The sequence below is a fragment of the Zeugodacus cucurbitae genome, chromosome 2, assembly GCF_028554725.1.
Source record: "Zeugodacus cucurbitae isolate PBARC_wt_2022May chromosome 2, idZeuCucr1.2, whole genome shotgun sequence".
Classification (NCBI taxonomy): domain Eukaryota; kingdom Metazoa; phylum Arthropoda; class Insecta; order Diptera; family Tephritidae; genus Zeugodacus; species Zeugodacus cucurbitae.
This window is the reverse complement of record NC_071667.1, coordinates 65849830-65873509: the sequence shown is the minus strand read 5'-3', so window position 1 is coordinate 65873509 and position 23680 is coordinate 65849830. Positions and strand designations below refer to the sequence as shown.

General features: G+C 35.0%; 2 protein-coding genes across 2 annotated transcripts; both read right to left on the bottom strand.

Annotated features, from left to right (window-relative positions):
- Positions 1 to 1206: 1206 nt before the first annotated feature.
- On the bottom strand, positions 1207 to 5395 carry LOC105219047 (carbonic anhydrase 2-like). Its single transcript, XM_054225128.1, has 4 exons — positions 5162 to 5395; positions 2940 to 3037; positions 1953 to 2309; positions 1207 to 1887 (listed from the first exon to the last, which is right to left on the bottom strand). Exons 1-4 carry the CDS (start codon positions 5226 to 5228, stop codon positions 1453 to 1455), a joined length of 957 nt encoding a protein of 318 aa, XP_054081103.1. The 5' UTR covers positions 5229 to 5395; the 3' UTR covers positions 1207 to 1452.
- Positions 5396 to 9448: 4053 nt separating this feature from the next.
- Vha36-3 (V-type proton ATPase subunit D 2) lies at positions 9449 to 10525 on the bottom strand. The gene has a single exon (XM_011194970.3). The coding sequence runs from the start codon at positions 10411 to 10413 to the stop codon at positions 9583 to 9585; it is 831 nt and encodes a 276-aa protein (XP_011193272.2). The 5' UTR covers positions 10414 to 10525; the 3' UTR covers positions 9449 to 9582.
- Positions 10526 to 23680: the final 13155 nt, after the last annotated feature.

Sequence of the window (23680 nt, the reverse complement as noted above, 5' to 3'; positions counted from 1 at the left end):
AAACCTTCGTGGCTTCAGCGAACTCAACTGCGACAGTAAAGGTGAATTTTTATAACCGAATGTGGACGCACTTGCATGAGCTACTCGCTTCACAGTTTCATTGTCAAATTTACATACTTAAAATTATAAAAATATATTTATTTATTAAAAACACTATACCACTTTACTTTCCTGCATTTATTAGCATTGCTGGCACCCTAATGTTTTGACTTGGCCACATATACACCCCAGTTGATACGACCACAGTGTTCTTCTGCTGTTTAGTGGGGGACCTGGATTATATGCTTGGTGTTCTAATTTATGTTTTTTATTTATTTCATTTGTTTTGTCCTTCAAATGGTTGTTTGTATGTTGCAATCATGTTATGAAAATGTTTATGACTCGGGCATTTCTTGGTGTCGAATGTTTGGAGATATAAGTACAGACTACAGTTTATTTTTCGAATGGTCACGTTGTTTGAAGCGATAAGAATTTATTTTGTATTTCAACTTCGAAATGGTGGGCTTTAGGTTATTCCTTGGCTTAGACATATTATCTGAATCGTAAACTGCAAATCATTCATATGAATTTATTTATTCAGCTGACGAGAATAATAGCAGCATAAAGCGCTTAATACACCAAGTCTTTTAACATTCAACACTCATTCAGCTTAATTGCCTTTTCACTCAGGAGCTAATTGATCAATTAAACGGCCTGCGTTCGATTAAAACACCAATTAAGATCGATTTACCATACAAAAAAAAAATTACACTAATTTTTAATTGAATTTTAATCGACTTGAAAATGAAATGCAACTCTGCGACAAAGACCATATTTGTAATTATATATACGTTCTTTGTCTGCGAGTTGTTATTATACACGACGGTAGATGTCGCTGCTAGAAAATAGCAATCTGCTGATGAAATTTACCAACTTCTTTTGAAAAGCAAAAACAAAAATGTATAACAGCTGATCTAGTTTCTCAATGAAAATTTTAATTGATTAATTAATTTGGCTGTGTGAAAAGGCTATAAGATAATGTTAGCTAAATAAAGCACTGAATATCTAAGCATACGTGCAAAAGAAGTATTAGTGTGGCAGTTATCAGAAAATAAGAAGGATATCATGAATAACAAAAGGAATGAAAAAAGGCGAAAATGGTATTTTAATAAATACCGAAAACTTAATCTAGTAGTTTACCAAAAATAAATGAATTACCGTAAGAAATATTTGAAAAATTGTTATTATTGTTGTTATTATTTACATATTTACATGATATAATACTTTAATTTTTATTCTTTGGTATCATAGCATAAAATGTTACGTTTACTTTTAAATATTTGTCTTAAAATATTGTCAAAATATTTTAAGTTAATGTCAACTGTCTCAATCAGTCTTTACTTTTCAATAAAGCGCTTTAATTTTAAAATTGCAAACTTCAGCTGAACACTGCCTGTTACGCTTTGCACATTTTCACTTTGCGCCAACTGTAGCTGTCTGCGCCTGTGGCTTCAGTTTGTTCAACAGCTCCCAATAGAGCGGCGATTGTACTGTGGACTCCAGCACTTTGCGTTTGCGGCGCAGAAAGATTTTTCGATTACCCTTCGCCTGCAGTGCGCGATAATTGTTCTCCAAGGTAGCGCCATGGCCGTCTGATAGTCGGCGGAAACGCTTCATTTGACTGGACGTGATTGTAATTGGATGCGAGAAAACCACCCAAGTGACGGCCTGCGAACAGGGTGGTGTGGTGAGTGAGCCAGCGTAAGTGTAAAATTCCGCAACATCCATGTCGCCCAGCAGCACGGAGAGTAGAAAATTGTCAATTTCAGTAGAGCGATTGAATTCGGAAATGGACTCCAAAACATTTATGACCTCATTCAAGCCTACAAAATCGGCTGTGGCAGTGACCTGCGGGTGACAAGTTGTTTTATATATATTTTTGGAATTTTATTTTTACTCTCCACTAAACTTACATTCACCACGTACAGCACGGCCAGCACAGCCAAGCCATCTTCGTGTTCGCGCGCCTCCTCCACCGTCGCATACTTGGTATTCCGATGCAGCAGATGCATCTCCATGGAGTAGCGTTCGCTGTCGAGCACATGCTCGGAACCGTGTGACTCATTGGAGCCCCAATGGAAGTGCAAACTCTCCATTATGTAAGTCGTTTGATTCTGTAGTGGACCGCCAACGATGTACGCTGCGTCGAGTCTCGTCGTTGGCAACTGTATATTCGCCGTATGTCCGTTATTCTCACTTCTCACCGCCTTCTTGTAGGGTACGTCATAGTGTATGAATTTTAACGGCAGTATGTCATATGATATAACGGCCTGTGTGTGGTCGATAAACGTTAGCAAGAAAATTATTTTTAAAAAATAATATTTATATTTATTTAACATAAATGTATCTACTAAAATTCTTATGGTTTTTCCTTTTAATATTGCTTTGGACTAATTTTACTCTTTTCGTTAGACATTTAAGTGCTATACTGTTTTTGTTTTTTACCCAATAAACTTTCATTGTCATTCCTCTAAAATAACTTTTTCGTTGTCTATGGTCAGTATTTTAATGATGTGTTAATTGCTGCTTAAATTCATAAAGTTTGTGCCATCTCATTACTATAAGAGTTCAGCGCAACCTACCCTTATCGAATCAGTTTTTATGACCCTCATAAATTAATAATTTCACATTAAACTAAACCACAATAAAACAAAAAGAAAACCAACAACTTTTTATAGCCGATGAGTTTGAAAGAAAAAGTAAATTTTTATACTATTATAATAAAAATAAAATAAAACTTTTTTGCGTTCTTTTTCAAGGTGAGTTTGGTCTAAATAAAGGTGGAACTTATTTATTTTTGCTATTTGAGCAAAACATCTTCTTCATTTCATTTATAATACTTTTTTATATTTATTGTTCGTTTTAAGCAGAAGTATTAGCCTTAGTACCAAGCATTTTACCTCATTGGAATTTAGTTCAATCGGCGATTGTCGATTAAAGCTGCATTGCTTAAAGTCATCGTACCATTTAGATTGATGTTCGTAGTCGAATTCACTGCCTGGAAAAATAATTCAAAAATAATTATATTTATTTGTCATCATCTAAAATTAATCTTAAGACTCAACAAATGATTTCCCACATATTTTAAAACACATCTTATTAAAAAATACAACTCAAAGATTTTCTGTAAAAAATCATTTTAACATAACCGACCGATACCCAATTTTTGTCCGAAGCAGATGCCGATTAATCGGCCAGTTGGTTAAGTATTGGCCGATGCCGATGCCGATTCTTTCATGAACAAATTTATTTAGTAAACTAGTATAGTAACAACAGAAAAACAAAAACAAATAACATCACAAAATAAGTAAAAAATCAGTTCATATGTAAATATGAAGGTGTTTATTAATTCAATTAATATTCAAAACTATATAACTTATTTATCTATACTACTATTATAAAGAGGAAAGATTTGTATGTATTTTTGTAATGAATAAACTTAAAAACTGAGTAACATAGGCTATATTTTTTTGCTGAAATCACAACTTTTTGGAAATAATTACTGAAAATCGTCTTGCAAGTCATTCTCTTCAAATCGCAATCGCGTTCCAAAGAGTCACAGCTGCTTGCTGCACAAAAAAATATTATATTAGAAATATACAAGCTCGCATTAGGGAGTCGAACTCTGAACGTTCCCAATATAATGAGAAAGAAAGACAACAGACACCAAAGACTAGAGGTCGTAATCAAGTTTTAGCTCATTACAAAAAAAAAAATGATGTCATGTTCGAATTTTCCTCATTTTACTTATTTTTAAGGAATCCACACAAGAAACGGGAAATGTGTGGTAGAGTGTGTATAAGTGTGTAAAAACTTATAACTTTTGAATTGTTTGTTTAAACCCATGCGAAACCGGAGCGGTCTGCTAGTATATATATAGACAGAAAAAATAAGTTATTCGTATTTTCCCAAAACAAGTTGCTACGTCAGTAATATAGCTTTTTTCCTTTAAGGACAGAAATATATCTTTTTTGGTAGGTTCTTTCACATGAACTTCACAGTCCAAAACAGCACCAAATGATTATTACCTGTTCCTGTCTATGGCGAATGATGTTGATTATGAAAATTCGTTTCAAGAGAAACGTTCAAAAATATACTCTCCCAGCTTTTGCCAATAGCAACAAGAGTTTCTATAAGAGTGACATTATGAAATTATCTTCAAAATCTCAACAAGTTGTTGAACAAAACTGCGCATATTTGAAATAAATCGGATCATTCTAAATAATGTAATAATAAATTTAAAACGAAAATAGTAAAGTTCATTATACTAGACTTAATATTGTCATCGTGAGAATTGATTGGTTCAGGCAAATATGAATCAAACTGTATTTTATAAGGTGAACAGAAGACTTGATAGCCAAAGAAGACAAATATGGCCGATGCCGATGCTGAATTTTGTGGCCGATACCGGCCGATTAATCGGTCGAACTCTACTATGATATGTTTAAACCTTGAAAAACATTGTGACTTCAAGAAGTTTTCTTTTTTGGGAACATAATTTGACCTTAATATTCCAAACATATCTTTTCATATTCACTAAACGTAGAAGATCAAAAATCGGTTTCCCTAAACTCATTATTTCATTAATTGACTGGATTAACTCTAATTGAACAAAAATTAATTTCAATATATGAATGTGTCTACTTGTTTAGAATTTTTGTTTTTTTTTTGGAAAATTATAGGTACCTTTTTTCTTGATTAAGAACCTTACATAGAGTTTACTATACAAAAGCTTGTCTAATAACTTGCCTTAAACACCACTTTTGTGTTTATGGTGATCGTACCGTGTTTTATTACCAAACTGTGTCGGTTGAAATATCATAATTTAGAGAATAAAACAACAATTTAAAATATGATTTTCTAAATTTAAATAGTAAAGAAATTAGGCAACTGTTTCTTAAACAAAAAACCTAAAACTCGAAACCAAATATGAGTTAAATAACGAGAGTATAGAGAGAATTGTATAATTTCAAAACAGACCAAACATGGAACTATAATTTTCATCTTTGACGTATAGTTAGGAGACCAATATTGCACTTTTTTAAGACAGTATAACACACAACTTTTTTTATAAATTTTTTCAAGTTCTTAGTTAAATTATAGTTTCATAAACACCACACACCGTTTACTGTTCTATGAAGAAATAGTATGCAGAAAACTGCTAACACAATCACAAGTGTTTTGTACATTTTCACTGAGTAAGATTTTACTTCTGTTTCGTTAAGACACCTTTAATTCGATTGTCTATATCTGTAGGGCTATATCTACTATCTATTTATCTCTTCACGAAAGTTTCCGTTAAAAATTTTGTTCTAATACAATTCACTTTCAGCACTCAACTACGAATGACAGCCACAAATCACTGCTTAGTGAAATTTATACAAGTCAATAGCGCACAATTCACCGCGTGTTTCACTAAATCATTGTCTGGACTTTTTTTTTTATCAAAACATCAATGCAGATATCAGCGTTATTCCAAAATTCGCACAATCAGAGGTGTGTAGCTTGTAATGGTATCTAAGGCAATTGTAATCATAATAAAATTATAAACTGTAGCCCAAGCAGCAAAAAAAGAAAAGTACATAAACAAATGAAATGTGTTATTCAACCGGTGATACGGTGATAAAACAAACATAGACATTTCACCACAACTACAAACACACAAGACTTACCGTCGCTGATTTAATTAGAATTTTATGATTTGACGAAAAAAATTCCATTCAATAAAGACACATAAAATTTGAGTGTGTGTGTGTGTGTGTTGAATAGAACGCATAAATGAGAATGCAAAAGCAGGAACACACAAAACAGACTTCCATGCGTTTGTTTATTTGCATGTATTTAAGCCGGTTCATTTTGCTCATTCATGCGCGCGATGAGTGTGTCAATGCTATGGCAATTGCGCTAAGACTCAAATAAATACACTAAAATCTAAATTTATTTGTATCTGTGTACAGTTAGCTAATTTTAGTTTAACTGTTGCTTTCATTTGTTGGCGGGTGTGTCAATATGGTTGAATGCCTTTGAGAGCATATAGAGAGGGTTTTAGCATAACTGAAATGGATATTTACTTACTTATGTTTACAATTTGTGGCTCAGTTTAATTATACACTTGATAAATAATACTTGTGACAATTAATAAAAACAGTTGCTACGCAATTCTTCTTCTTCTTAAGTATCATCAAACATATATTATGTAGACTGCGCGTCATCAGGAGGGGCGCTGGTTGGTTAGAAATATGTATGAGAGTGATAGCCACCAAAACGGAACTAATCGACGACATAAAACTCATTTGGTCAACCATTACACTAGATTTTACTAAAAAATTATAGAGTTCTCTCCCCAATAAAATTTATAAAGTTGTTATTAACAAAGGTGCCACCGTCCATTACTTACTTCATTTAAAAATATTCGAATTATAAATAATTATAAATTAAAATAATTCGAAATATAAATATAAATAAATAAGCGAAAACAAGACAAAACGTTAACTTCGGCTGTACCGAAGCTAATGTACCCTTCACAGGTGCATTTAAAAAAAAAAGAAAACATTTTACTAATTCTTTTTAGCCGGGTTGTTTGCTAGAAACATTAAGATAATATAGTTAACCGATCTGAACAATTTCTTCTGATATTATATTATTACCTTAAGCAGTAATCCATGTCAAATTTCTTGAAGATACCACGTCAAATGCGAAAATTTTCCATGCAAGCCATTGATTCCGATCGTTCGGTTTGTATGGCAGCTATATGCTATAGTGAACCGATCTGAACAATTTCTTCGGAGATTAAATTATTTCTATGAGCAATAACTCACACCAAATATCGTGAAGATATGTAGTAAAATGCGGAAGTTTTCCATTCAAGCCCTTGATTCCGATCGTTCAGTTTGTATGGCAGCTAGATGATATTGTGGTCCGATATCTGCAGTTCCGACAAATGAGCAGCTTCTTGAAGAGAAAATAACATCTGCAAAATTTCAAAACGATATCTTAAAAATTGAAGGACTAGTTCGTATATATACAGACGGACATGGCTAAATCGACTCAGCTCAACATACTGATCATTTATATATATACTTTATAGAGTCTCCGACGCTTCCTTCTAGGTGTTACAAACATCGTGACAAACTTAATATACCCTGTCTGTTCAGGGTATAAATATTTGGTATCAACCAAGCATGCTTGGGGGCGCTGTCCTGATGACGCGCAGTGTATGTGTATATTCTAACGATTTTTATCTAAGCCATAATATCGAGTAACTCGTTAGTTTGTTTCTTAAGTAGACCGAAATTCGAAGTCGTAAAGTGATTTCCGATTTCCGAAGTGATTTCTTGAAAATTACCGAAATTGGAATACTTTTCTATAACACAATTTTGAATTCCATCTGATTCGCTCAATTTGAAATATAGACATCAAGTCCCAATGCAGATACCGAAACGCACAAAAGACATACACTGCATCGCTCATCTAAAAATTGTCGAAATCTGACTATAACTTTCGAAGGACCCAGATATCGAACATGAGGACCTGGGTGCCTATGACTAATTTTTTACTGAAAATATCTGTAAATCTTTCATATATTCTATTTAAATTCGGAGCGAATATTTTTTTACAATAATATTATATGTCTCTGTGCCGAAAGGGATAATAATACTTCCCTTAGCTCCCATATATGTAATATTAGCTTCTTGCGTAGTACAATGTCTAATCTGTAAAATCAGCTCAAGCATATAAAAAAATACTAATAATTGTCAAAGTTCTGACATTTTTCTTTTTTTCCAAAGAAGCATGCCGTGACTACGATTCCAGTCCATCAGCTCAACTAAAAGCATAAAAGCAAACAAATTTCGTTAGTATAGGGACTTGTGGTGTTCTTGAACGATTCATTGAAATGAGAAAAAATATTTCTGCAAACGGGGACGATTTTCTCAAAAATGTTATTTTTTCATCAGATGAAATGCACTGAGAAATTCATGATATTGATATGAAAAAATGAAATCTTTCAAGGACACGGGAAATAAATGAAATCGGTTGATAACTCTTTCGGCAATCCTAGTCACTGCTACGGCGTTTTCGGAAAAACATGATTTCGAGATAATCGAGTTTAAAGTTTCAAGTACACTTTTGTCTAGCTTATCGGAGCAAGATGCAAAATGCTATAACTTCGCTTCGACTGCCTCCATAAAAAAATGAGATAATACGTTAAAAGATAAAATAATAAAAAAATTCAATTCTTTGACCAACTTGAACATATAAATATAACCCCTAAGTGAAGGTAGAAACTTGGATAATATGTACCTCAGTAAAATAGTTGAAATCGGTATAGGAATTACCACATCCAAAAAAGTGAGCATTTTTAAATAATTCTTGAAGAGTAAGAGAACCAATTTATTTAGCAATAATGATTGGATTAGTTTTTAGCAAATATTTTAAAGAGTCAAGGTATATATCCTTTCCTGGAAGCATTTGTATTATTTTTTGCAAAATTAAAAATATTCTAATATTTTTTAAAGCAAAATACTTAAAAAGAAAATTATATTAAATCGAAATAAAAATGTATGTAATACATATATTTCCACATCACTATGCGCTATCGTGCACCACAAAGTCTGAAACACGAATAAAGATATTCATTTGAGCTGCATCACTTGTTGCCGCGCTTGTAAGTACAAGTAGCATATGTCAAGATAAATGACCACATCAGCTGCAACATAAATGTTATAACGGCAGTCATGAGCAGATTTATATGTGTTTGAACTATTTATTTTATACGTAATACGTGTACATGCAATAACATTCAAGTAGATACATTGGAATATATGTACGCGTGCCACTAAAGGGTGCAATGTGGCGTGTTGCAAGCATTTGACCGAGGACCGCGGTCTCATACGTACATACAGATATGCATGCATTTGGTAATGGCGGTAACAGGTGCACCACAAATAAATACATTTACTTATAGTCATAATAGTGGCTCGTGGATTTCATCCAAGGAGCTTTCCTTCACCACTAAAAGGGTTTGGTGGCATCAATTGTTGCATAAAACATTGGACTGAATATACTTCATTACTCGTTAGTAAACATTTTATTTTTTAACCTCCTCTTATTGCAAGTTGGCCAACTAGTGGTTCTAATAAATATAATGGGGATCATTTCAAAGTCAGAACAATGAATGACCGTCGAAGTAATGACCGTCGATAAAATAATATTTTTCCATAAATTTAATCATAAAATGTTCCCAAGTACCATTATCAACAGTAATATCAAATTCTTTAATACCTAAGACCAAAAACAATGAGTTTTTGGTTCGTTCAAGTTTAAAGTACTCAACCAAAAAAATGGTACTAATCCGGTATTCAATCCACTTGTTAGCTATGATGTCTGCTGAAGTAATTATGTTAAACAATTTAAATTTGATTTATACTATTATGATTTTTTTACATTTCAAATATAGTTCATATTTATTGCTGTGGTAGAATTGTAAAATCAAAGTATGTTTCTTGTTTCATATGCACAATTTCACGATAACAGATTATTAGTTTATAACAATTGATCTTCCTCATTCTCCTCTTTTATAGGTGCCATCTCATTACCAGATTGGAATTTCTTCGCATCAAAATCTTCCACTATACCATGTGACGGGATCGTTGTCGGCTGCTGTTTTTCCAACGCTTCGAATTCAGCCAATTGTTCGGCGGTCAAATTTTTCATCTTCAGCAGCAGTGCAAACTTCTCTTTCCGCTTGCGTTGTTTAGCTTGCGAACGCTTCAAACGATAGAAATCTTCACGTTCATATTCCTCCAGTTCATCGCGTATATAGTTGACTGTATTTTGAAAACGCGGCAACACCACATATTCCAAGCCATTGACACGCATATTATTTTGACGTACACCATCGCGCAGCGTATGCACTGAGTACTCGAGCGAGGCGAGTGAGACCAATGTACGTACGGCATCTTGAAAGTGCTCACGCACGATTTCGACTTGTTCGCCGCCACGCGACAAGCCGGTGAACGGGAAACTAGCCGGACTATCGACGAACAACTGGAATTGTGGCAGCAGTAAGCCCGCTACTTTGGCATTCTTTATGCGCAAGTAAATGTCAGCTCTATTAATTTGCATTAGTTCGCAGGCGCGCAAGTCGGCGTCGAGGAAATTCGCTTTGGCCATTGAAAATAACGCATCGGCCATCACCTTATCCACCACCTCTCGCGCTGCATCCAAATCGGATACCATTTCGCGCAGTTTCATTTCGAGCGCATCGCGTCTTCGCTTAAGCATGTTCAGGCCTCTTGTTGCCGCTACAATGCGCTGTTTCATGAGCACAAGATTGGCGCGCGAAGGGAAGATATTGATGCGGTCCTTCGACATTTGTAGTATTTATTCTTGTGCGGTAACTGTTTTCTGTTTTCTGCTTTCTTCTGCCCCTGCTTTTTTTTTGCGTCAGTATAAAAAATATAATTGTAATGAAATGAAAACTGTTTTCTTAGGTTACTTGTTTCAATATTTGAAGAAATTGAGTGCCTTTCATTTTTTCACTTTTCTTCATTAATGCACGTAGTTGTGTTTATTTATTTTTTCTACTCAAAAATTCTACAGAAGTCATTAGACAATTTAAAAGCAACAAATATGTTGTCTTAAAACGAATTCGTATACAAATATAAAACACTCAAATCTTAAAAAATATAATTGGCTTAAAAATTCGGTATTTATCTTCTTAAAAGCATTTATAGATACGAGTTTATGATGATCAGATAGCAGCTTTTACAAGCATTTCTTTATTCTCTTCATTTTTACAGTAGTGCTTTAAAGCATTACTAGGAAAATCTTGCTGTTGTCGTGTACCTAACTTATGGTTCTTCTCGTTCAATAATTACATACAAAAAGAGTCGAAATATATAGAAAAAGTTTTTCCTTAAATCGCTAAGCGTTAAATGACAAACCACCAATAGCAAGTTCTTATTGAAGTATATCTAATTATAATCTCACCTTACGTAACAGATCCTGATAGTTGAGAGAAGATAATTACACATAATTATCCTAGACATCATTTAAAAGTGATGTAAGTCGGGTATTGATGGGATCTTATCTTTTATTGGAACAAAATTTTAACTTAGAATTTTATCGAGTCATATTCTAGTTATATATTTTTGTTCTGAAAATACATATCTCTATTCTTTTCAGGGCTGACAAAAGCCGTCGTCGACTCGTCGACTCGTCAGTCCTCTGCTCGCTAAATTTGCTCAGTTGCTGGTTCGGTTCGGCACTTTAATATATCGCATGCAGCAATATGTACATATGTAAGAGAGAAGCTAAATTTCGATCGTTTGGTCTCCACTAACAGCTAGTCACCAAATAATAGTCGACATATAAAATAGCGAGAGAAAAGAGAAATATAATATATGCCTACACTACAAGTAGCTTATGCCCAGCATAGTACCCTGTAGGAAAATATTATAAGGATTGTTCATATGTTTTACTATTTTTTTTACTAAAAATATATGTTCTAAGTTATGATGATCAAGAGCAGGGAATACGTGAAGGCACTCCATCTGGTATCGCTAAGGGCCATAACTGGTCTATGCGTGGCCTGCAGGTCTACCAAACCAACCTAACCTAAGATATGAGTTTTGTATGAATAGATGCAATGAAAATCCCTAAAGAATGTCTACGAAAATTTATTTTATTAGTTTGCTTTTAAGGTAATATTCGACAACAAGTAAGGAAGGGCTAAGTTCGGGTGTAACCGAACATTTTATACTCTCGCAATTAATTTATTTTACTTTATTTATACAGCTTCCATCTGCTTTTTTTATGTGAAATTTAGTGTTTCTGCCGTTTTTCGTTAGTGAGTTAACCCACTTTTAGTAATTTTCAACCTAACCTTCGTATGGGAGGTGGGCGTGGTTATTATCCGATTTCTTTCATTTTTGGACTGTACTAAGAAGTGGCTAAACAAAACGACTGCAGGCGGGACCACGCCCACCTCCCCAAAAAAATTACATCCAAATGTGCCCCCCCCCCTAATGGGATCCTATGTTCCAAATTTCATTTTCATAACTTTATTTATGGCTTAGTTATGACACTGTATAGGTTTTCGGTTTCCGCCATTTTGTGGGCGTGGCAGTGGTCCGATTTTACTCATTTTCGAAAGCAACCTCCTCAGGGTGCTAAGGAACATGTGTTCCAAGTTTCATTAAGATATCTTAATTTTTACTCAAGTTATCGCTTGCACGGACAGACGGACAGACGGACGGACAGACATCCGGATTTCAAATCCACTCGTCATTCTGATCATTTATGTATATATAACCCCATATCTTACTCTTATATTTCTCGGTGACACAAACAACCGTTATGTGAACAAAACTATTATACTCTGTGCAACAGGTTGCGAGAGTATAAATATAGTTGAGAACTTAATTTTTCTGATTTTTTTATCTAGAAATTTATCAAAATTAAAGTAGATTTGTATGTATATTATAATATATATCGTTACCACATTTCCTACCGACAATTACATACAAGAAAGAACCTTTCACCTCCTCACTGCGGTTGTCGCCACCATTGTTCACCACCACTCTTAATGTATTATTTACGACATTTTAATGGAGAAAAATGTTTAGAATCATGAAATATATGAGGTAAAAGACATTTTTCCTTAAGGCAATGTAAAGCACGAGCCGGTGTAACAAATGGCGAGAATAGACAGCGTAGACAACAAAGCAATTATTCTTTCTTTTACGCCAAAGGAAGCAACGTAAGTGAATAGACCAGATTGTGGGCAATTTAATGAAATATGGCGTAGAGTCATATAAGTTCACGCAGGTATATACATATGTATGATTTTAAAAGTAAGGAAGCGCTAAGTTCGGGCGCAACCAAACATTTTATACACCGTAAAGTGAAAGAATCAGAGGAAAGAGTATAGGAAGTAGGAGTGATTGTGAAGCGATTTCAATAATTTTCAAACTGTAATATTACGTGCTAAATTTGTAGCAGTTCATGGTGGATACAACTAAATTTCCACGGCTTTCATATATTGTTCCTTGGTATACAGAACATAACTGTCAAAACCATGTGTTTAATTTGACAGCTGCTTTGAGCATTTTTTCCTAAAAAACACCCTATAAATGTATAGTTGTATGTTCAAGTGTTCTAAATGTTAAATTTCTATTATTTTTTCAGTCTCTCGCCTCCAATTTTGAGCGCGCTTTTGCTCGTTTTGTGGACAGATGTTCATGACCTTTGCCAACAATTATCTGGTATGTACCACCATATGTACATTGCTCTAGATATATGTATACGCGAACATAGTTCCTGCATACCTATGTAGTTAGACACAAGAGTAAGCAAATAAATGCATTTACATCCTTTTTCATATATCCTTTTATACTATATACACTCACCCGTATGTATGTTGCTGCGAAAGTCTAAAAATTTGACCTTAACTTACGCGACTACTGCGTTTTTTTTTTGCACTTTTCGCCGTACTGCTTCCACCATTCGCTGTTTGACAAAAGAAAATATTTGCCACTCACTCGCGAGCGTAAATGAACGCTAGAAAATGCGGGAAGGCCGAGTTGAAATTTTCGAATTTCGACTACAAATTGAGGTCAAAAACTATGCACATGCCACTATGTATGTTGGCTTAGCTATATATATATTCAGACGTATATGTGTTTAGGTATGTACGAGTATGATGTGCACCGCTGTATCGTAAAAGCATTGCGGTGTGTCCTTGACATCGGCAGCAATGCAACTTGAAGAACTTGTGAAGGCTTCCGCCGTTATTCTAATATACGACTATTTACATACAAAGGCAGAGGTACATACATATTTCTCTCAGCTTTTTTGTATGAAATGCTTCTCATAAAACATACTTGCCATAATTCTATATATATTAGCCCAGCATATAAGTATATATTTCAAAAGTAGCATTTCTCATTGCAATTTTGTTGTAAAACGCAAAATTAAAATAGGATTTATGAAAACGTAATAAAATCCGGCAAAATCTTGCCATTTCCCACAGCTGCCAAGCAATTTCGCGCCAACATTTCATCTCAACTAGCTGCTGTCATATTTCTATCTTTCCTTAGACATTTCCTTCCAATTCGCCAACCGAGTGGCTGTCGGCAAAGCTAACAAAAACTACCGTTAGACTTCAGCTTCCAATGTCACTGCGTATCAAGTACGTTTCCTTGCCACATGTTAGCTTCCGTTTCATTATCAATTGGCGAATATGGCGAAGAGAAGTCTGCACAAAGAATTGCTGTATGGAAACAGTGGTGGACATGTAATTAGGGATGATTCGTTGGTTTAAAAAGGGGGGTTCCATGAACGCCTGAGAAGCGGACGCTCTTTAGACATTAACAGTTTTTTGTGCAACCAAGAGAGTATTAACCAAGAATCATTCAACTAATTTGAGAGGTTAATGGAGAAGTCTTTCCGAATTCTGGATTATGAGTTTTAAACTTGACGGCCACATTTTGATAAGTGGTTTTATATCACTAATCTGCAGCTTCTTCTACTATCTGAAACTAATCAGGTATTAATACATCTGATAAATCCCAAATCAGGAACTTCAGAGATCCAAAACTTGGTCGGAATATAGAGTTTGTTTATAAGAACTCAGAGAATAGCAAGTTTCGATAATCGAAAATATTATTTATCATCCAAATTAAATATAAATCCGTAGTCTGTTCGACACCATATCCTAGAGTGATCTGTTTGAAAAACAACATTAACAAGGAATATAGCAATTCATATTAACAAGAGTACTTTTGGGGTGGTACTTGATTACTTTTTTAACTTAAATTCATTGATATTCCCCAACCAATTTTTCTTACAAAATGGATGTATGATCTTGGATTAAAATACTACTGTGAGTGCGGTAGTGTATTCTCAATACTACACATATGAAGATGAACTGGATATACTACTCCGAAATTAAGGTCATTAATCTTCAAATAGCCCACTTTCCTACTGGGAATCACAGCATGTGCGTTTTTATGCAAGATGCATTGCGAACGCATGTAACCGAGACAGGTAACATGACATTTCAACCTTAAATGTTTCGCTTGCAACTTGGTTGACGCATGGTGATGGGCACCCCGCAGCCTCGCAATATCACAAACCAATATTAAGCTTAAGCAGAAGCCCATGTCTGCCACTCTTCACCGAAATTCGCTTTCCTAGAAAGCGAATGCCTCATATCACCAGTTGCGCGACACGGAGCTCCTCACCGGCTGAGACGCTGTTGTTTTACATTGTCTTTAGCGCTTTTGCGCTAAATGCTAACTGGGTCAATTTTGCTTGCAACTTGTGGATGCAGCTATTCGTGTGTGTTGTTTACCTCGGCTTGCCTTTAAATGTGAACTGCGATTACTGGGAACTCAATGTTTGCCTTCACGTTGTTATCACCGCGTGTCCCGTGTTAGACAACAAACAACAGCTGTCTACACATAGGTGATTGCACATACTCGTATGTACATAGCTTCTTGAGTTTACTACGAGTATAACCTCCATCTTGAGTAATTAACTCTTGTTTGTTTGGCGTTTCTCAAAATGTGTTCTCTTGTTGCAGGTTGACGAATACTAACTAACTGTAAGAAGAAACAAATAGTATTTAGAATATTCATTCGATATTAATTATCGGTATTTATACAATCGTCAAAGGAGTAATTGTTAGAACAATCGTAAACTTATTTGGTGCTTTGTGTGTTGTTGGACGGCCCAGATTAAGTTATGAACATTTTTGGCACTCTCTTTGCTTCTAAATTATTTAAGGATCGTTTAAATATTCTGTAGCACGGTTTGGAATGTATGTCAGGATATAATATTTAAGCTATAGTGTGTCCTCAACTTGGTGAGATGATACCTCAAATTATTTCAATAGGAGAACTATTGTGTCATTGCTGTTGTAGTGACAGAAAGCAGTCCCAAATAGTTTTAAGCGATGCTGCCACGCATTGCCGTTATAGAGGTATTGTGTTTAACTATTATAAGTATTAAACAAGTAAGGAAGGGCTAAGTTCGGGTGTAACCGAACATTTTATACTCTCGCAATTTATTTATTTAACTTTATTTATATTATATAATACACAATTTGACCCACATATTCGTCATCTATATTGTATAAAGTCCGTTGAAAGTTGGAAACCATAATGTTAGGTTAGAAGCACCGAGGTCCTCGTGTTCGATATATGGGGCCTTAAAAACCTATGGTCCTATTTCGGCGATTTTTAGAATGGAGCTGCCACACTATTAACATAGTATTTGCGCAAAGTTCTGCACCGATATCTTCACTAGTAATTACTTTATATATTGTAAAGTAAACGATTCAGATAGTCTTCAAAGTTCTGGTATATAGGAATTAGGCGTGGTTGTGAATTGGGACGAACGACTGTAGAAAGTTTGGTTTATATAGCTCTATTGGTTTGCGAGATATGTACAAAAAACTTAGTAGGGGGCTTGGCCACGCCTACTTCCCCAAAAAAATTACATCCAGATATGCCCCTTAATAGTACGATCCTTCATACCAAATTTTATTTCCATAGCTTTATTTATGGCTTAGTTATGGCACTTAATGTGTTTTCGGTTTTCGCCATTTTGTGGGCGTTGCATTGGTCCGATTTTGCTCATTTTCGAAAGCAACCTTCCTATGGTGGCAAGAAATAAGTGTGTCAAGTTTCATCGAGATATCTTAATTTTTACACAAGTTACAGCATGCACAGACGGACGGACGGACAGACAGACATTCGGATTTGAACTCCACTCTTCACCCTGATCACTTTGGTATATATAACCTTATATCTAACTCGTTTAGTTTTGGGTGTTACAAACAACCGTTATGTGAACAAAACTATAATACTCTCTTTAGCAACATTTGTTGCGAGAGTATAAAAACGAGTCTACTCTCTCATGCAACGTCTTAGAAGAATGGGATTATATGTATCTAAGAAATTTTCAGAAATTATTCATACTCTTAGGATTTAATACATTTACATTTAAATAAGAATATGTTCCGACAAAAGATCGGTCTAAGACCCTAGGTCTTTGGTAGCAATACTGTAGAATCTGTTTTACACTGGGTTTTTGTCAGGGCATAAAGGGAGTTGACTGCAAGCCATACTAATATATCACCGAGTAGACACAAATGGTTGGACTGGAAATCAACATGATCCATAAAGTTTATAAATCAGTCGGGTATAATGCGAAGCAGCTTCGAGAGTTATTCCCTTTGTAAAAAGTATGCTCTCAAGAAGATGTAGCTTCCGTGTTTGCGACCTATTTGAGAATTTGTTATCAATAGAGCAGTCATCAAGTAGTAAGCTATTATGGTTTTTTGATAGCCAGACAGATTTAATTGGGGCCTTGAAAAAAAAACACCCAGCTTCAAATTTGAAATAATACTCAAAGCAAACTTTCAACTATTTCAATACTCGTATGTTCAAGGAAGTTCTTCGTGCAGCTGCATCATATTTCAGTGGAAGAGCTAGTTCATGCAAAAGAGATAATCGCCAGTTAAAACTTTCATTTCTATGCTGGACACCGGCTGGCATATCACACAACAAGGTGAAATGCTGGAAACCTCAAATTGTTTACTTCTGGGAAAGATGAAAGTGAGAGCTTTATTTACTGCTTGTTATTTGCAGCTTTTGGTAGCGTACCACGAAAATCTCCGAAAAAACCACGAGCTTATGAACAGAGTTATGAAAATAATCTATATAACTGCAGTTCCATTTAATATTTTTGTGTAAAAGCTGACTGTGAAGATAAAATTCGGTTATTTAGAAATTTAGAAAAATCAAAATAGAAAGTGATTTCCTCGAAAGCGTTTTTGTATTGAATGTGTAATCACAAAATAAACAAATCTCTAAGCCTTTCGAAGTGTTATTTATGGAATATTCATTTTTCATCTCGTTTGGGATTTATGTGCAATTAATGTATGAGGTTGTACATACACACACACTCACTCACGTATTTAGGCAGACAGACGGCATGATTCAACAAATTTTTAATTAGTTTTCCATACAAACACAGAAAAAGCCTCAAACAGTGCGGCTGACTGCATAAATACTCGATCAAGTATGCATTTCTGTGCCTAAGAGTGTTTCTCTCGGTGTGTGAGTGCATCTCTTTGCGTGTGTGTATGTGAAAAGTGGTAAACAATTGTGCAAGTGGAAAGTGATGATGCATTGAGTGAATGAATGCTCTCTGGTAATGTATTACTTCTGTGGAGGAAAAGTTCAACACAACACCTGAAGAGGGGCTGTAGAAAGGAGGTAAGTGTGAGAAGGAGGTCAAACGATTATGCCAACTCATTCTTGGGCGCATAAATCAATGTTGTTGCTGTTTTTATTGTTTTTATTGCATTACTCTTTGCAATCATAGCTTTGGTTGGTTTGCTAGTTTGTGTTGTTGTTTGCTACTATTGTTGCTATTTTTGCTATTTTTCTTATTTTTGTTGCGTTTTGCTGTTGCTTTCACAGTCACCATTGTCGTTGCTCGAAACTTTATTGCTCTTTTCATTGTGGTGTTTAAGTATGTGTGAACTGACTGATTGCCATTGTGCCAAATTACTGTTTATACTGTTGTGTAGATGTGGCTGTGATTGTATGGTATATACACACTATTGTAAATGGGTTTGAGCCGGAAGGTTGCTTTAACTTTTTCAAACTGCTGCATTAGCTAATTTATAATTGCAATGTCGGAATTTTATGTACCGTATTGAAGGCGCTCTGTGTTGATATTCTCTCTGTACAGTTTTCGTGATGTGATGGCATAAACCCTTATGATATTATGTAGGTTTCTAGAGAAAACTGGTTAATTGGGAAGAAAGTCTGTAAATATATTTTCCCCTCGTTTTTGAAGACTAGACATTTTTGTAAGTAAAAATTACCGATGTGACTGCAAAAATAATTCTGAAATCTTCAAATTTGTTTCCTCTAGTATCTGTATCCTAACTAGTTTTCTAGTTTGCTGTTTTTATTTATTAGGTCTACAACTTTGCTTCCGCCGTTTTCCAATAGATGTCTCTAGATGTCTCAAGCACTGGTCGATTAAATCGATTTTTTTATATCGATCTTGGACATTTGTGTCAACATTAACCCAACAAAATATTTGTAGAGATCTGTTTGCATCCCAAACTTATTCTCAACTGAAAATGTCAATTTTGTAGCCGAATTCTCGACATCTCTCAGTGTGATCGATTACTTCATTATTGTCGCTAAATATCTTATTTTTTTTTTAAGTCCGAGATCAAGAAATAGTCGCTGAAATCTGTATGCGAAGAGTACGGTGAACAAGTTGGCAAGTCGAACACCAGTTCCTGATATTGTCTTTCAAACGTTTCGATAACGAAAATATCTTTTCTTTCTAAAATAATTTAAAAAATGTTCTAGTGGATCCCAAAGTATAGCGGTCGAATATTCGATTAAGTTTGTCTTGTGGAATCTCCTCTGATGTCCTTCGATTGAAAACTGTATTGGAATGACGACGAAAACTCGGGCTTATAAGACGTTTCAAACAATCATCAATCCATTGTGGTTTTTGACCTAATGTGACCTAATGCGACTCCTGTTATTGCATATCCGATTATTCATAAACGATGAGTTCAAAGCATTCCTTTGATAATTTATGAATATTAGCTAATTCGATCGATTTCATTTTATAGTCATCACAAATTATTTTAGAGACATTTTTGTCCAATCGCAATCGATTCAATATCGGGATATAAAGCCCCTTGCTCTAACTGAATTATCGGGATAATTTTTAAGTTTTGTTTGATAAATATGTACAACACAAATACAAATTGAAAGTAGCTTCCTATACTATATAAAAATATCTCGAAAATCGTCAGTGTGGGAAAATTAAAAAAATGTTTTGATAAAATCTCGAACAATCAATTCTCGCCATACTTTTCTCCCACACCTCGCTGTCTCGCAGAAATTCTTATACCCTTACCCCTAAACTCTGGTGGCAACACTCAAACCCAAAGCGCCAACAGTCATCAATAACTCTCGTGCAAGTTTTGTCGAAATCAACTAAGAAAATTGTTTGCACTTATTGAGCGCACACGAAGTTTTGGGCGAAAAAGTTACTTTTACAAAGCATTCACAATAGAAAAACAACAACAACAATTAACTTAAAACTGCAATATAAACACACGAATCGACCTGAAGCAGTTTTCCAATCGCAGACTGCTGCAGTCGTCGGTATTGGAAAGAATGTCGTTTGCCAAAGTTGCAAGTTGGCAAGTTGCAACTAATTTTTGGTAAGGTACATACACCGGTATTTTGGCCAACACACAGCAAGCTGGTCAACATGGACGTATGAAAAATGAAAAAAGAAAGGAAAACAAAAATCATATCACTTGAAGTTGTGCGCTTTTTTAGTGGAGTGGCATTCAATTTAAGTTAGCCGGCAATATTTGCGAATTGGCAGCAAGCAGTCGATGCATTTACCCCAGTGGATTTGGCCAAAAATTCACAAGAAAGTGTGTGTCTTTGTGTGTTTACAAATATCTATAAGTGACTTTCGATATTTGCGCTTATGCAGGATTTCGCCGAAATGAGAAGTAGAAACTAAAGTATTTACACAAATTGAGAGGAAAACGTTAAACCAACTGCGCGTACAAGTATTTCGGGTGTATTTGTGGTACATTTATTGGGGGAATTGCTTTTCCTCCGCATGTTGCACGCTTTCATGCGCGCAACCTTGTCATTAGTTGAGACGGTGTAACCCGAATCGAGCGCTTTCTTGGCCAAAAACTTATTTCAATTTACGCTTTAAATCAATACCGTGTAAAACTGACCAAACGTAACGAAACGGCAGCTCTCCTTAACTTATAGCACATCCATGTACTCGTATACAGTAAGTATATATTTATACTCGAGCGCTAAGCTATCAATATTTCGCTACTTTTAGTAGCCACTAAGAGTGAAACTTAATCGCTGCATTTGAACAGCAGCCGCTCTATTGATTGCACATCCTTTGGCTGCCACACGCCAAATATGCTTTCATGCCATTACATCGCGCTGTGTTCCGAATTCGCTGGTAGTGTGTGGGTTGAAAGATATCAAATTGTGCACTTAACGGTGGCACGCAAAGTTTCGTACCTTTGCTTTCTTGGAATACACTGCAGTGTAAGTGGAAGTAAGTGAAACTTTTTCGTGGTTTGATGCTGATGAGAAATTCATTGAAAAGCGTTCGTGAAATTAATTTGGCCAATACTTATCGTGCGTTGGTTACTTGCACGCCAGTATTTACCTCGATATTGCATTACTTTTGATAGTTTAGCGAGGTGCATGAATGTGTGGAGTATTTTGGGAGTGTAGCTGGCGGTGCTTACTAAGTAGAAATGCATTTTGGTTTATAGATTACTTCATACTTTTTCGATATTGAAGGGATAATGTTTGATTTCGTTTAAGGGGTTAGAGGTGGTCAGAGACACGAAAAAATGAGAATTTACACTAATTTTATTTTGCTATTAAATCATGTTTGACTTGAAGTCATGAAAATTTGAAAAAAAAAATTTTAATTTCGAAAGTTATAGCTGTTTGTGTTGACCCAGTTCCAAAAAAGAGGTCCTTGCGGTGATAACCATAAGTCCCTGTAGATTTATCTAAAATCCATCGGATAGGAAAATTAGTTTTATAAATAGATAATCCTGGTCCGGATCGAATCTTTTTTCTTTTTTTAAAAACTCAACAAAATGGTGGCCTCAGAAACTTTTTTTCTAGATACTGGTCTTGATGTTCCGTAAGATCGAATACTAGTATGACTAGTATGGGTTCAGATAAGTACACACCCGATAAAACCCCCTTCTATGAAAAGACACTCTTGGCTAGTGGGGGTCTTAGGATGGTGGGTGTCAGAGTCTAATACTTAAGGCTCGGAGTAAATGGTAAAAGACAAGCGAGTTTTTTGCTTTAGCAAGCTAATCCACTTTAGTTGTAATGGACATCTAAACGGAAAGACTACAAATGTTGTCAGAAACAAATTATCAAAGGGGTTAGAAGGAAGGTGATAACTGTACAATTATCTCTCTTGTTGTGAAGCTAATGCTGACAGCTTGGATTACATATGTTTAACCATCTAGCCAAACTAGTTGAAAAATAATAATTTAGATTAATCTTAAGGAGTTTGTGGTACAAAAAAAGGCTTGTATTTAACTGTATGATCTTCGCCTTCAAGATCTGATTGAAAACCAATCCAATCCCAAGTAAGTGAAGTAGTTTTTTCATATAGAAACTCAATGAAATTTAAAGCAATTTATTCACAAATTTTTTTCAATTTAATTCACGCATAAATTACTCAACACTTAACTAAAACCACTTCGCTATATTACAACTGATGTCTAAAAAAATTAGCTTAAAACTCATTGTGCTCATATTTATCTCAGCTTATTACTTTCTCTCAACTACAGTTACCACATTCATCTCTCTTGCATCTCCTGCACTAAACTGCTGTCCACATACACTCTCAAGCACATTTCATCCATGTGCTGCTTCAAGTGCTCCTCACTATCTGAGTGCTCTATTCAAGCGTAGAGAAGTTTTTAATTTCCAACATTTTTGTTGACATTTCTTATCTCACTGTTTGCCAACTCAGGCAAATGAGAGGGGGGGGATTGCACTTTTGCGGTGCATGGTTGAAATAGCTATTTGTCAATTTTCATTAGATGGCAAATGGTTTAATAGACAGAAATTTTAATGAAGACACAAAACTGGTGGGAGGGTTGGAGAGTGTGAGTGTGTGCTGACTGGATTACTGCACATTGTTCACTTATGGTTGTTCTTGCATGGTATAAGGAGTGAACAAAGTAGTTTTTCGAGTTCTACAAAATTTAATATGACGTTGTGAGAGATTTTGATTAAATTTAGAGGGAAATTGCTAAAAATTTGGAAGGAAATTTGTAAAAAATTAGACAAGAATAACTTTACATTTGGGCTGACAATCAAATTTAAATAAGTAGGATTGGATATATTAAGTTGTATCCCTTCAAAGATAAAATTATGTTTTTTTTTGTCAAAAAAAAAAAAAATATTTTATGGATACTGAAGCCGTTATATCAAGCTAAATATTTTGTTTTATATATTTTTAGAAATTTTTAATGAATTTTATGCGGCAATCGCTTCTCGGAAATTTCTTCTAAACACAAGAATTAAAAAAAGAAATTCCAAAATAGATTTTAATCTTGACATTTTCTATTTTGTCTGACATTGGTAATTGATTCACCTTTGTAGTTGCTCAACAAAACTCTTTTCCACATTTTTTCTTTTTCACACATTTTACTTCGTAACATTTTACAATTATTTTTATGTACAAATTCCACAAAAAATTCCTTCACAATAAAGGTATATGCACTGTGTGCAACTCAATTAATGTTTACATGTGAGCGCCAACTAAGTTACAACACAACTTTGTTTGCCGCTTTTACACTGCTACCAACCGACAAGAAATGCAATGCGCACTAAGAATTCATTTATCAATCACCAAAGAAGCCAATGCCATCAACAATATACACCAACTGTGGGAGCGGAGAGTGGGGTGTGCAGCGTTCATCCGATTAGATCCATTGAAGCGCAACGAGTGTTGTCAGCATCATTTGATGTTCGGTTTTTCACTCTCT

Coding starts and splice junctions, on each gene's coding strand:
- LOC105219047 (XM_054225128.1), bottom strand. CDS start 5,228: ATGTACAAAACACTTGTGATTGTGTTAGCAGTTTTCTGCATACTATTT. Junction 3,038..5,161: donor TCTTCATAGAACAGTAAACG/GTGTGTGGTGTT, acceptor TTATTTTTCCAG/GCAGTGAATTCGACTACGAA. Junction 1,888..1,952: donor CCGTGCTGTACGTGGTGAAT/GTAAGTTTAGTG, acceptor TGTCACCCGCAG/GTCACTGCCACAGCCGATTT.
- Vha36-3 (XM_011194970.3), bottom strand. CDS start 10,413: ATGTCGAAGGACCGCATCAATATCTTCCCTTCGCGCGCCAATCTTGTG.